Source organism: Coloeus monedula, assembly GCF_965178545.1.
Source record: "Coloeus monedula genome assembly, chromosome: 6".
Taxonomy (NCBI): Eukaryota; Metazoa; Chordata; class Aves; order Passeriformes; family Corvidae; genus Coloeus; species Coloeus monedula.
The window spans coordinates 7,071,740-7,086,586 of record NC_138786.1 but is presented as its reverse complement, the minus strand read 5'-3'; the positions used below and the strand labels follow the sequence as shown (position 1 = coordinate 7,086,586).

The 14,847-nt window shown below is 40.5% G+C and overlaps 1 protein-coding gene across 1 annotated transcript in view; it reads left to right on the top strand.

The window, feature by feature from the left end:
* Window positions 1-11,964, top strand: part of MPPED2 (metallophosphoesterase domain containing 2) — a 105,733-nt gene extending 93,769 nt beyond the window's left edge. The window contains exons 5-7 of the mRNA XM_082283093.1: window positions 6,185-6,300; window positions 9,004-9,117; window positions 11,812-11,964. Of these exons, the coding sequence (XP_082139219.1) occupies window positions 6,185-6,300; window positions 9,004-9,117; window positions 11,812-11,930 (349 nt within the window). The 3' untranslated portion in view covers window positions 11,931-11,964. The remainder of the gene's footprint in view (window positions 1-6,184; window positions 6,301-9,003; window positions 9,118-11,811) is intronic.
* The last annotated feature ends 2,883 nt before the right edge of the window (window positions 11,965-14,847 follow it).

Genomic DNA, 14,847 nt, shown 5'->3' with positions numbered 1-14,847 from the left:
GTGTGGACCATCAGTGAAGAGAAATAAGTGAAAGGTATCCACAGTGGTAGCAGGCTTTAGATTTGGGAACCAGAGCTCAGTTACCTGTCAATAACAGCTGGGGCAGCCTGGAGGCAGCAAGGGCAGAGATGTGCAAACACTGAGAGAGGAAAGATGCAGGAGGGAATTCTTTTCATGTACCACTTTCCAGCTGTATGGATGGCTAAAGCTGCACTTGCTCCTGTCCTGTTTTATGTGATAATCTGGTCCGGATCAGCACATCCATGGAACATGACGTATGGCAGCAGTAAAGGTCCTGGATTTTTCTTTCCTTTCATAGCTCTCACAGATCCAGGCATGAATCTCTATCTGACAGAAGTTTAAACTAAAACCTGCACTGACCAGTTTGTACAGTCTGAGGTAGAAATTGAGAATGACTTGGTGAAAGGAGTATGCCAGGTCACGCTGGCTGGTGAGGTGATTCTGCAGCTTCTTGTTGTGAAGGACTGCTTCCTAGGGAAAAGGCACTGCATGGGCTCTTTCCCTCCAAACATGGTGGAAGACGGGGGTTGTGCTTCTCAAATGCTTTGCCATTTAGATAACCAGCATTTAGAGGTTATAGACTGTAAGGTAGAAGAGAGAGAGAAAAACTGCAAAACAAAACCAATCAAAACAACCAGCAGCTGTTGAGGTGTGAGATTTTTCTAGCATTGTGAAAATAGCAGAACTATGTTTTATAGACTTCCTGACTTAAGTGCAGGTTGGTAATAAGGAGGTACATATAGTAACATGGCTAGCATAATTGCAGTACTGGTAATTCACTTTTGTGAGAGCTTCAGCTGTTTAAAGATGCAGGGTAAGCACAATCCCAAGGAACCAGGCTCCGTGATGCTTCTTTCGATTCTGTATTATTATTCTCACTTTCTAAATGGGACACTGAGACACAGCAGGTAAGTGCTAGTGGGAATGACATTCAGCTCGAGCCCGCAGGCTGTGCCTCTTACTACTGATGTCACAACACTGCATATAATGAGCACATTTAGGAAACAATTTAGCCTTTACCATTTCCTGGTGGTTGTTACATTATGAAAAAGCATTTGAATCTTCGCTATAAAAAGGAGCTTAGCCAAAAAAGTACTTTTGTGGCACCTAAGGCAAGTTTCAAAGCCTTTACAGAAGCTCTTGTAAAATGGGCTTCCTCAATCCATTGTGCACTTGCCCTGCTCAGTCTTTTGTCTGGCTGATTACACAGGCTCTCCTCCCTGCCCTTGTCCCTGTTTGTGTATTCCCGGTGGGCTCCGTGCATGGGGTGAGTGGCAGCGGGCGCGTGTGCGCGGTTGGCCCTGGCAAACCCCTGTGTGCCTTTGAGGCCAGGGAGGGCACTGAGAGCCTCTCCTTCTCCCTGCACAAAGGGCACTGTCTGTGGCTGTTTTGTCACTCTGCAGTCTGGTCTCTGCTGCTCCACTGCAAGGCTGCAGCTTTTGGCCCGGACAGGAACAAATGCTTTGGGGATGTGTTTGTAGGACAGTCCCGCACTAAGCAAGTCTAGGAGTGCACATCCATGTCCTGTTCCACCATTTTCGTTCTGCTGCTGGAACTGCCTCCCTCCCTCGTAAGCCAGGTCCGTGTGTTCAGTTGGAATGCTGATAAGAACAGAGAGCATGTTGTTGTTGTTACTGATTGTGTGGAAATGCTTCCCACTGTGATGCCTTTTAGATGCTCCCTCAGCTGCTATCCTGTGGCAAGAGACAGACTGAGATTTTTGCCTCCTGTGCACTTTACTCATTGGATTAAGGATAAAATTGAAGCTTTCCTAAGAGACTGGGTGGCCTTAAAAATGAATGAATATTTGGGATTAAAGACCCATGAGGTAATTTATTTTTTCTAATCCTGTTTAGAAGTAACTGTTGAAATAAATGGATTTACTGGTGGAGTTAAGAGGAAAATCTGAATCTAGAAGGTCTCATTGTACATTTACCTTTTGAGTTGTTGAACTCGGAGGATCAGGTAATTAAATTCATGAGTCAGAGAAGAGATGAAAGTAGGTTGTAGGAGTTACCATCCTTTAAAAGTTTTAAAGTTCCAGAAGGAGCTGATATTTCTGTGTTACCTGGATGAATTTGCTGTGGCTTTGTGTCTCCTTTCCTCATGCGATAGTGTTGCTTCTGAGGTGGATGCACCAAGGAGCAGTTGTGATTTTTTGTGTCTTGAAATGATGCTCCATCACTGTGCTTTTGTTGTGGGTTGGTTTGGGTCTGTTTTGGGTTTTTTTTTAATGTATTAGTAAAATAATAGAGCCATACAGTGCTTACTTGGGAGAAGGAAGATCTGATCACCTGCTGAAGCTGCAGCTCTCTGCTGTTAAAAGCAGATGGATTTGTGTGTCCTGTCCGGGGGTTCTCCCAATGCACCTGTAAAAGGAGGATGAGTCTTGTTGGGAAGCTTAACATTCCCTCCTTCCTGGAATTATGTCATGTCTGCATCTCTTGCAGCAAAAGGTGTGAAGATAATTTGCAGCCTCCTGCATAAGCATTCTTTTAATTGCAGAAAATACAGCTTCCAAAATGCCAGGTGGAGGGGGATCTCTGGGAATTCCTGTGTAGAAATGAGGAACTGAGGAGAGTAAGGATGGGCCAGGTGTCTGCCTTTCATAAGGATATTCCCTGTGTCACATCTGGTGCCAGCATAGCTGCTCTCCCTAAATGATAAGGAAGCTCTGCAGCCAGGCGAGGGCTGAGCTGTCAGGTGGGCCGGGATGGGGAATTACTGTGACGGTTTGATGGCATGTGAGGGATGCTGTGAAGTGTGGCATGGCTCTGACGAGCAGAGGCTCAATTAGGTTCTCCTGCACACGGGCTGACACGCCAGCCATCGGGTATGAGGACGTGTTCTGGTCCATCAAACGTAAAATGACAAAATCATTTGTAATCTCTCATTACCAGTCCCTGTGGGTTTTCCATCTATGCCTCCCTTGTGGCATTATTCAACAGCCAATAGCTTTCTGCTCTTGCCAACTATACTCAAAAATGAAGTTCTAGGAATTAACTGATACCTTTTACTTAGAGATCCATAGGAAAAGGAATTAGGTCAGATCTGAAATATTGCTACTAATGACTAAGTAGCCTTTATTAATTATTTGCACTTGATTGCAATTTACCCTGAGTGAGTGCAAGAAGTTTCACCCTTCTGATTCTCTCTCCCACCCTACAGGAGGTAATGAGCAAAGGGCTGTGTGGTGCTTGGTTGCCAACTGGAATAAAACCATGACAGTGCAGCCAAAGTTCATTATCTACATTTTTTCCTAGATAGGAAGTGGTTTCTCACAGTATATCATCAGCTTGAAAGTATGTTGCAGAAGGCACCTAACTCTGTGCACAATTTTTTTCTTCTGAATTATTTAGGAATTGACAGTGACTCTATTTAACCCTTATGTATGCAAAAAAAGGCACTAACAGGAGTAAAATACCCCTCTCTGATACCCCGTGATAGGACGCTGCCTACCCACCTACAGAGCAGGCTTTGTCTTCCTTGCAGGTATTTCAGGTTTGCTGGGATAACCAGCTGTTCACTGTCTGCTCACGGGATTCACAGCACATCAACCCCATCTCATCTTCAGTGCAGCACAGCAAACATCAGGTCACCTTCCTTGTGATCTCACCTAAACCTGAGCCCGTGCCACACAGCTGTTGGCTTCTTGGTGGTGTTCTGAACACATGCTTGGCTTTTTGGCAAGGCCTGAACCCCCTCTGAAAGGCAGGGACCCTCAGTTTGCCTGGCCAGGGTGCAGAGAATATGCACTGTTTCATGTTTTAAGTGTCTGCAGCCTAAATCTGTAATCCAGGTGTGCCTGCTCTTTTCTTTGATTTATCCATTTTGTATGAAAATCTTTAGTATATTAAATAAGTACTTGACCATCTTTTTTTGTGCACATGCTGCATAATGAGGAAGGTTTCTCAAAAGTTTTCTTGCAAGTGCATTCCCATGTGGAGGCTGTTAGTCACAGCTAATTACAGAGGTTGGTGAATGAGGAATATATCTGAGCTCAGGTTCCCCTCCTCCTCTTTCCACAGTGCTTCAGAAGAAAATAAAATAAAAATCCTGTAGACAAATCCAGGTTTTCTGTGGTTGTAGTCTCCAAAGAGCTCCAGAGAAATCACAGATGTGGTTTCATGTTTCAGGTTTAACTATGTTGTAATAACTACAGTCTTATCTGCAGGAGAAATGCAAGTGGGGAAAGAATCATTAATTGACAGTGAAAAGTTTGACCCAAGCTCTGTGTTTGTTTGTTTTAAGCAGCTGAATGTTTAGCCAAACGATATTTTAACTTCTAACTGCAACCCTGAAGGTTACAATAATCTTGATAGGTTAAAACCTGGGAATGTTATAGGAAAGGAAATTTAGATACATGTTTCAGGAAGGCCAATCCTAGAAAAGCAGAAATTCTTGTGGTTTAGTTAAAGCCAAGACACAACCTTCAGTTTTAATTCAGCTGCTTACAAGCCTCCCGTGAGGTGCACCGACTTTACTTTACAACACAGGAAGGTTTTTAGGTGCTTCAGTGGGTGCAGAGCAAGGCAGCTGTGAGAGGTGAAGCTTCATGGCTGAGCACAGGAGGAACCCATAGCTCACATAAAATGTTTGACTACATCTAATTTTCCTATCTTTTGTTAGTGTTCATTCAGGAAGTTTGCTGGCTTGAATGAGTTCCTGTGTGTGTGTAGTATAAGTATTATTCAGCAGGACTACATGGGATATGTCTATTATTTGTTACAAAGGCACCAGTGACCTTCCTGCCCCTATATTAGCAGCGCCTGCTGTTTTTCCATACTGCCGATTGTCAGGAATGCAGATCATCCATATAACTGGGTATAATCCTCATTGGTCAAATTATTGTCTCAGGAAAACAAAATGCTTTAATTATAAAAAAATAAAAAGTAGAGATGTAATCTCAGCAGGACATTCCCACTTAAATGCATATTTGAGGCTGGGAAAATGAATAATTTAGTGGGTAGAGGAGGCAGATTGCATAATGAAATTACATAGGACTCTAACAGTCTCTGTTTTTAACAGGTATGGGCTTTTTAAAGGTTGGTTTGTGCTTGGTTTTTGCCCCCAGTTTTTGTTTTCTGTTTTTCAGAACTGCAGTATACAGAAGACTTCAGGAGTAGCTTGAAGTTTCAGAAATATGGCTAGGGCTAGGACAGGATTACCCTACCTAGAAAAGAAAGTACAACTGTTGCCTGAGCTTTAGGAAACACGCACATGGATGAAAACTCTTAAACTTAGTACAATACTAAGAGCTGTATAAAACATTATTAGTAACAAATGTAAACATTCCAGTATTTCTTCAGAACAATTGCTTTGTGTACTTATTTGATAAGGAAAGGCTTTATCATGATATACCTGTATCAAAATTATAAAGGTTATATGTTGAAAAAGTTACCTGTTGAAAAAGTACACCTAGAAATTGTACTTGTCATTGCTACCTGCTTGGGTTGGTGGATAAACCAGTGTCTCAGAACAGCTCTACACCATGGTAGAGAACACTGAGGGTATCAGTTTTCCTTAAGAAATACTAAGTGAATTTTAAATTATAAGGTCTCTTTTAAAAGTCATTGGAAGGCTAGACACTGTGTGGTGGAGATCTGTAGGAGGCTCAGGGGTTCAAAACCAAGTTGGGTGACAGTGTTCCAGTACTGAAAGTGCTAAAAGGAGAAAGTCTGAGTTTAGTGAAATGCCGTAGCACAGATGGTGCTTATAGCTGCCACATCATGTATCTTGTTGAACTGTGACTGCTGCCCTGTGCTGGGAGAAATTGATTTTTGCCTCCAAAAATTTTTTGTTGTTGTTTTGGTAGTTAGCATAGGGAAGGAGTTCTTATGTTTGAACATCCCCAAACTTTGATAAAAAGCTTTAGATTTAGACTTTTTTATTTTAATGTTTTTTCCTTTCTCTCTACTGAGTAAATGCCCCCAGGGCTGAATACTCTTGAAGTACCAAAATAACATCAGATATTAAACTAAATTCAAATGTATACTTTAACATATGTATGTATTTGAATCAATGTGTTTTAAGGCATCCCCTTCAGAAAAACTGTCTGCAAGTAATCTCTGAAGCACAGAAATTGTTTTAATTCAGAAAAATATTGGAGAAGGGAAGAGATTTTTATTTTACACTGATGCAGTTTGTCTTATTTTCCCCAAAGGACACCATGGTTTAATGGATGGGGCTTTAATCTACCCAGAGGTCAGTCTTTGCTAGACAAGTGGAACCTTATTCCTGAGGGAATTGATATACTAATGACACATGGACCTCCCCTTGGTAAGTGAAACAAAAGTTCTGTGTGATTTTTTGCATGAGAATTTTACTTTCAAAATAAGCAAAGTTAAAAATGCTATGAGATACTGTAATTGCACCCCAACTCAAAACTATGGATTAAAAACCTTTTTGAAAGAAGTGGAAAATGATGATTAGGCTTAGCTGATCTGTTGAGTTTCCATAAAAAAAACCCCTTGAATTTTTTTATTAAATTCAAGCTAGGTAAGATCAACTACCTGACTCTATAACCATTATAGTTTGACATTTTATTTAAGAATACTATTCATCTGACAACCAGTTTCCAATCCCATATGATTTTTTAGAGATTGACTAAAACTTTTGAAACCTTTTCTCACTACAGTGTCATGTTATTTTAAGGTTTGAGAGTAGCAGTCAAGAGTTTAGAGCTATGTAGTCACGTATTCTCCTTGATAATGTCCTTGTAAACTTGGAATATATAAGAATAGTTTTAAAGGTATTAATTGTCTTATAAAAAATTTGGGAAGGAATGAAATTATGTTCTTAGATAATTGCACCTTGATCTAATGACAGGTGAGCACCAGTCTATGAATGCATAATTTGTTTCTTCATTAGATAGCTGAAGTTTCTCATTTAGTTGAATTTTGCTTGTCTTGTCAATATGAGTCATTCACTGATCTCCGTTTTAACTCTTAAGATCTAAACTAAGCTCTGATAGTCTCAGAAAGACACCAGGATACTCATTCAGCAGGGGCAGGGGTACTCAGTTTTGGCATATCTGAAGTCGTTAAAGCCCACACTAAAACTGTTTGGAAAGCCCCACTATCCTTTCTCCATCCTGCTACCCACAAGGTAGCATCACATATTATTTACTGCTTTTCTTTAAGACACATGTGGCAAGCAGTCTGGGGCTGTATTTTAAGTATTTCAGTTGGGTTTACAACAACTGAGCCTTTTATAAATATGACTTACCAGGATGAGGAAGTGTGGCGGTCTCCTCATCACCCTTACTGTGAGAAGAGTGATTTGGTCAGGGTTTTGGTAAGCTCTTGCAATCCAAGGGGTCAGATCACACAATCGCAGGAAGTCACTGAATCACAGTCACGTACTGTATTCATGATAGTGAATACAGAAAAACCTCCTCAGAATTGCATGGTGCCATTATAAACCAGCACTTTAAGTGCTTCCAGGCTGGCTCAGTGTTCTCATAGAGCTTCTTGGTGACCGTGGAGTCAGGAATTGATGCATGCTTCCTTCTGTTTTTTACCACAATTAAGTTAAGAGTCAGCAATCTGAGCAAAGCTAAGGTGAAAAAACGTCCAGAAAGTTTTTGACCAATGTACTTACTGATCCTTTTATATTCTGGTTCGTTTTTTAATACCACTTAGAGAATGTTGTAAGATGATCAGCAAATTCCCTTTAACCTTCCTGGAGCTCCCAGCGTGCTGCTGTGTTAAAGCAGTGACACAGCATCCCCTGACAGTGGAGCCACCGGATATTGCAAACCAGGGCCTTGAATAGCGTTCTCTTAATCGCTTAATTTTCCCAAAGAAGCAAAAAAAGCCCTGCAAGTGTGTTTATAATGTTTCATGGGTGCTGTTTTAAATGGGTTGTTCATCCATCTGCTCTGAATTGGGTTCATACAGAAATACTGTGATGCTGCAGACACTAATGAGTGCTTTAATTGAATAAGCATGCTTAAATTTTATGTTTGAAGGAGATAATGAAGTTCAATTTCAAAAGGTTGGCACTGTATCTTAACTACAGACACAGATTAGATGTCAGTACTGTGCCTAAAATGAGGGGCTCTAGGTCTCAGCCTGCATGGTAATATTGACAAAATACTGCTTTTTAAATAAATGCTTACTTGTTTACTTATTAAGTAAATATTAAGGGAGGTAGAGCTGTAACTGGACTCCTTGGTCACTCTAAAATTTAGCCAAGTTGATGTCCCAGCACGTCTTTACTACCTGGAATTAGCTTAGCACAGGCTGTAATTATGCTGAAGTCAGTAGCATGTGCTACAGTTGGATGTGGCTCCTGATTTCCCTTTTACTCCTCCTCGTACACCTTGCCCTGCTGATCCTTTTCTGTGCTAGTCCAGGCAGCAGACTCCTGTAAGGACTAATGTCAGGTTTTGTACACGTTTTTGTATTATCTGTAGGACCAAGTGGCAATATAGTCAATTAGCACTGGCTTGTTGGAAGCTGTTTTGCTGCATTGCTTGGGGTCGGTGACAAGGGCTCAGAAGTAACCTGATGCTTGCAGACCATGGTCCTCTGGAAGTTGCAGGAGTCTGTATTTTAAGTCTTTGGGGTGGCAGTTGTATTGTGTCATAGCTCAGCTCATCTTCCTGAGCTGTTTCATTTCTGGAGTGACCACATAGTTAGAAGCTGACTCCTCTAAGAGCTGGGGAAAGGGAAGAAAAATCTGCAGCAGTGCCAGGAATAAATGTCCCGGGGTTTCAAGGTGGAAGATGAGTTTAAACCTATGGTTTAAAAAAACAAATCACATCCAGAAAAATACTAATGCAGATGGAGGGAGGAAATCTTAAGGAAGACAAAGTGACAGTGAAACATTTCTTAAAAGCCATTGTGTGCTTTAATGGAGAGGTTATGACTAGAGATAATGTAATAAACCCTGTGTGAATTATGACTTCCTGAAAGACTATGTGAAACCTTACCTGAATAGAGAAAATTAACAGTATTGATTGCATTGTGCCTTCAGGTTTTCGAGACTGGGTTCCGAAGGAGCTGCAGAGAGTGGGTTGTGTGGAGCTGTTGAACACAGTGCAGAGGCGAGTAAGGCCCAAACTCCATGTCTTTGGTGGGATTCATGAAGGTAAGGAGCAGTACTATTCCCTGTTTCATCTCAGATTTCAAGAAGCACATTTTGATGGTGTATTGCAAAGGATAATGGTATATTGGATTAAAGTAGGGAAGGAGTTCAGGGAAGTGGTTGCATGCACAGCACTTTGTAAATTTATTCCAGAATTAAAACAGACTGTTTCAGGAATGTGTGCTACATTTAGCCACCTACATCTTTCACTGTGCAAAGGTTGTTCTATACAGGTTATTTGAAAGCAATTCAAGTTTTGACAAACTTGGTTAGAGAAACAGATGAGATTCCCCACACTTGCAAGCCAAAATGAAAATTATCCCCATTACTCCAAGTACAGGAGCTAAGAAAGGTGCTAGAGAAAAAACGAACGCGAAGACAACTTGCTGTTTCTGCTCACCTCCTTCAGGGTATAAGGAGAAGCAGAAAGGAGGGCATCTTGACTCAGGCACCAGGAGGAGACACTGCCAGAAGTCACGGTGCATACGTTTCTAAAAGCACCCTGTAATGCAGTCTGTGCTCTGTGTTACCCTCCAGGAGTCTCATGTTTTAGAAGAGATATTACCCCTCTGTCAGTGCCAGGACAGGCAGAGTGTGAAGCTTCAGAAACAATGAGCTCAGTTTGTGGCAGTGGAAAAGACTGAGAGATTAAATACATTCTGGAGATACTTAAATATTAATACGATTTTGTAGCTTTCATGTGGCTGAGAGACAAACACTAGGAGTTCTGCCTGAGAGAGAGTGCAAGACTTCATGACCCTAGAACTCAAAATTACACATTAAATGTTTTATATTCTCCCCCCTGGAGGTTTCTCCATTGTCTCTAACTAGGTTCTCCATAGGCCTAAAGATTTCAAGGACTCCATAAAAGAAAAATAAAAAAAAGGACAGCTTTCTCTGCTAGTGGTGTTGGTTTTTCTGAAGCCCTTGTGACTTCATACAATGATTTCCATGCCTGGCATCTGTAAATAAAGAGTTTATACTGGGAATACTGACATGACCTTCTGCATAGAGGCATAAATAACAGCCCTTTAATGCACCCAGGAAAAGATTGGGTGTTTTGTACAAATATTAGTCTGTGAATATTAAAAATAAATGAATATAGCAAGACTTCCAGCTAAAATGTGTAAATTGTCTACAGCCTTTGTAGGCACATTAGGTGGTGAAACTTCTGGTTGTAATAGTGCTAAGGGTGGGAGAGGAGGGTATCTGAATGTACAAGACCATTATTATGAGAAAGCACCAAGGAACCACATGCAGCACCCTACATTTAAATCTCTGAGGAAAGGTGGCAGCACATATTAAAAGTGAACATTCAAATAAATTCTTATAAGAATACCAACAAAAACTTAAAATCCTTTCCAGTACTTACACAGAAGACATAAGAATGCCTTGTTTCAGTACAGGAAGAAATAGCAAAGTGTTAAGAGCATTATCTTATAGTGCAATTAATTTTTATCCAACTCCAGCTGAGATGAACAGGCGCCACATTCCCGTGAACCAACAGAGGCTATTCACACATTTTGGTGATGTAGGTTTTTTTCCCCCTGGTTGATAAGCAAAACAACCACAGACAAGGTTTTCCCCACCATGAGATGATCTAAATCAAAATTGCCAATCTAAATAAATAAAGTAATACAGGTGGACAGTGCAGCAATTCGGAAGTGATTATTCTTTCTGATAGGCACTGTGGGTAGCTGTATTTATCTTGGTTTTCAGACAGCAGTGATCTGTACTGTATCATAATGGTTTAAAAGAAAAACATTTTTCCTCTGTGGGTTTGCAGTAGGAAGCTCTCTTCATCCATGAAACTCTGGAGTTTTTTTTTTTCAATTTTTTTTTTTTAAAGTACATTTAGGGCCAAATACTTCCTAGATGTTTTCAAGCTTCTTTGTTAGCTTTTTGTGGATGTCAGCTGAAAATGCTCACACTTCTATAAAAAAATTTTTAAGTATATATATATATATATATAAATATATATATATATATTAAATAATGGAGTCATAGAATGGTTTGGGTTGGAAGGGACCTTAAGGATCATCTCATTCCAAAGCCTCTGCCATGGGCAGGGACACCTTCTAGTAGACCAGGTTGCTCCGAGCCCTGTCCAGCCTGGCTTTGAACACTTCATGAATGGGGCAGACACAGCTCCTCTGGGCAGCATCTGAGTATGTGCATGTGTATATTTTTAACCTGCTGATGAGTTCCTGAGGTCTCAGAAGCCAGTGTGAGCATCAGCTTGGCAGTGCTAGGATGAGGAACTGGGTGATAAGGGCTAGCACGTGAGAGATGACAGAGCTCAGGTCATTGCCCAGAGAGGGGGTGTTTAGGATAAACCAAAGTTACTTCTAAATCTTTTACTTCTGACAGACATGACAGGCATGCAAACTATAGCTCACTAATTAAGTAATTAGAAAAAGAACATGTGTGGTTTGAGTTTCTGCCATACCCACTTGCAACAGAGGATTTTCCGGGAGTGGGGGAAATAGTTGTACATAAACCAGAAGCACCCGTTCTTACTTCAAACACAGTACCGTGTATTTCTTTCAGTCAAGCTTTTGTGGCAGCTCTCAAGAGCTGGTATCACTTTGAAGGGGTTAATTGGCTTTCATTGCAAAGCATGGATCCCCCAGCAGCGTTGGGGTGCGGGCAGCCCCGTGTGTCCCTGGCAGTGAGCGTGCCCCGTTGTCCCCACAGGTTATGGCATCATGACCGACGGCTACACCACCTACATCAACGCCTCCACGTGCACAGTCAGCTTCCAGCCCACCAACCCTCCCATCATATTTGACCTTCCAACCCCTCAAGGATCCTGAAGCACTACTGCACATTTGGAACTGGGGAAGGTCTATAAACTGCCATTTTCTAATTACGAAACTTACATTCAGTTACATGTTTATTTCAAAATAGGGGCTAGGGGGGATTTGGGGGGAACCACGGGGGTTTTTGTTTTGGGGTGGGGTTTGGGGTTTTTTTTTTTTTATTTGTAAATTGCTGGTGCAAAAGAAACAAGAAGAAAAGTTAGAGGTTGTGCTTTTTGGAAATGCAGCATTCATTTTAAATTGATAAAGCATTGTGAATTTGTAAAATGAATTTTGTTTTTCAATAAATTTGCCATTGTAAATTGTTATAGTGTTCTCAAAAGGACAGCCAAGCTTTCTTTTAATAAGTGAGAGACCTTATTTTAATATTATATTATAAGCTAAAAAAATAGGCAGCATTTAAAAACACCCAAATTTGCACAACTTATGTTATTGTCGAGGTTTTTTTAAGTGTCTTCTTTTTCCCTAGGTTTAAATGTTAGCTTTTTATCTCCATTTATATCAATTTTTTTTAGTAGCACAAACAATGTTTTGGGGTCCATTTACCTCTTGATATGTGTGCATGTACTTAAATTTGTTTCTATCCATGGTAGAATGCAGCAAGGGGAGAATAGACTTCTCAGTTGTTTGTCTCTACCTGCTTTATAAAGACTGATCTAGATAGCCACAGCCTGTATGTGATATCTACCTTCTATTGTTTCTTTTTTAAATTATTTTAGCTTTAAAAGACTGGGGGTGAAAGCTGCAAAGAGCAGGTATTTCATGCAGTAAAAAAAAAAAAATTGTAAATGCGGACTCCTTTTAAATATGAATTTATATATATATGTATTTTTTGTGCATTATAACTAAGCTAGGATTTAATATTGCCAGTATAGCATCTGCAAAATTATGCTGTACAGCACATCTAAATTATGAAGGATGTGACACATTTTTCCAAGTGCTCAAGGCCTTTAAGAGCCTGAGTTAAATCTTTGTTGTAGTTCAGGCATGTATAGAGTCAAATGGATACAATCAAGCCTAAATAAAATAAGGCTTAGTTGTCCTTTATATTTAAATATTCTTCTTGTCTTTTTTATTTCCTTTTTCTTATTTTGCACTGTGTGTAAATGCAATCTCACTAGCACAAAATATTGTTGCAGATAGTTATTTCTGTTCCACCACTGTAAATGCTATTGAGCTTTGTTCTGTTTTATGTTACCTTGTTAATGGAATTTAGAAAAGCAGTTGTTTCTTTAAATTTATTGTGATATTATATCTAGCGGCCTTTATATGCAAATAAAATTGCAAGATTTTTAAATACGTGGTTCAAGGGAATTACGTGTTTTTTTGTGGAATGAACAATTTTGGGGAGTGATGATAAGGGTAAGTAAAAAGTTTTCTATTTCTCAATAAATTTATATTGCAGACCATTCATCAGATGTCAGTTGGGTCGATAAAGCACTCAGAGTTTCCCTTCTGTTTCTCTTCCATCCATCTCTCCATTCCTTTCGGACAGAAGGGATTTTGTCTTTAGGTGCTGCAGTTCAGTGTGACCAAGTTTGTGGCATTAAGCCTTGTAGGACACTATTCCAAATGACACGAGGAAGAAATGATCAGGCAGTAACCTTTGTACTTCCTCACTTGGTCATTAGCACCGAGCTGCAGGTGTCTTATGCTCATCCACTCTGGGTTAAAAAATGAATAGTCAATAGGTGAAATACATCACTTTTTATGTGGCTCTCTTGTCAGTTTTGTGGCTACAGCGGGATCCACCACTGGCAGGGGAATCGCAGGGGAATGTGGTTCTGTGTATGCCAGTGGAATGACAAACACTGCAGGGCCTGCTGGTGTTGCTGCATACAGTTATATAGATAATAACAGTCTTGTTCCAAAACAGAAGGTATGGCTGCAAAAACCCAGTTTCAAACACGAGAAAATAAGGCACAGTTTTCATGAATCTGCATCCGCAGTACCGTTCACAAGACCTGGAGAGAGACAGAGTGTCCCCATTTATCTTAGCAGGTTGTTAACTTTTGTTGTTATTTTGATACAAAGTTTATAGACAAACAAATCCAAGAGTACAACTTAGAGGGCCACTGTATTTTGATGCAACGTGCATGACCCATATCTGTGGACTTGGCTGAAATCTTCAGATTTATGAAGCTACTATACTAAAGTCTTTTTTGGGGAAGAAGCTGCTGTACCTCTTAAATCTAGTTCTTGTTCTGTATGTGGAATTTATTGTCAGGTTTCCTTATGAAATAGATAGGTACTTTCACTCTTTAATGATATCTGCCTCTCTTTGCTTGCAGTGCTGGTTATTTTGTCGATTGAGCCAAAGGAAGAAAGGTCATCCAATATTAGTCCTTACTTTTGGATGTAGATGCAGGATCTATCTTGTGGGCTTTTTTCAGCTAGCAGTGAGAAGACTAGGAAATGGGTTTTGACAACCACAGCTGTTTACTGGCAGAGAACTTTTGAGATGGCTGTTCTTCCTTGGAGAAAGCAGTTCTTGGAGCACATAGAATTCATGTATGTGGCACGCCTTTGATTATTCTGTTTCACTGATCCGTTGCTTGTTGTCACTGCATAAGGAGGAAACACCCACAGCCTCAGATGCTTTGTAGTGCCATGAACTTTCAGATGAACAGAGAATAGCCACTGTATCTGTGTTGCTCTCCAGCCTTGTGGAGGACCTGGCATCTCTTCACTAGCTACAGCAGGTACAATCCATGGCACCAGTCTATCATGTCTCTGCCTCTTAACAAAAATTGGGTTATTCCAAAAGCAAAAATTCCAAGCCAACAGGTTTGTTCCAGGATTTGAGCAGACTTCAGGCAGCAAAGTGAGTGGATGGTAGTGGAAGTGCATCCAGGAGTCTGCCTTGCGTAAGACTGGTAGTGAGAAAAGACCAGAAGCAATGCCGTGAAGA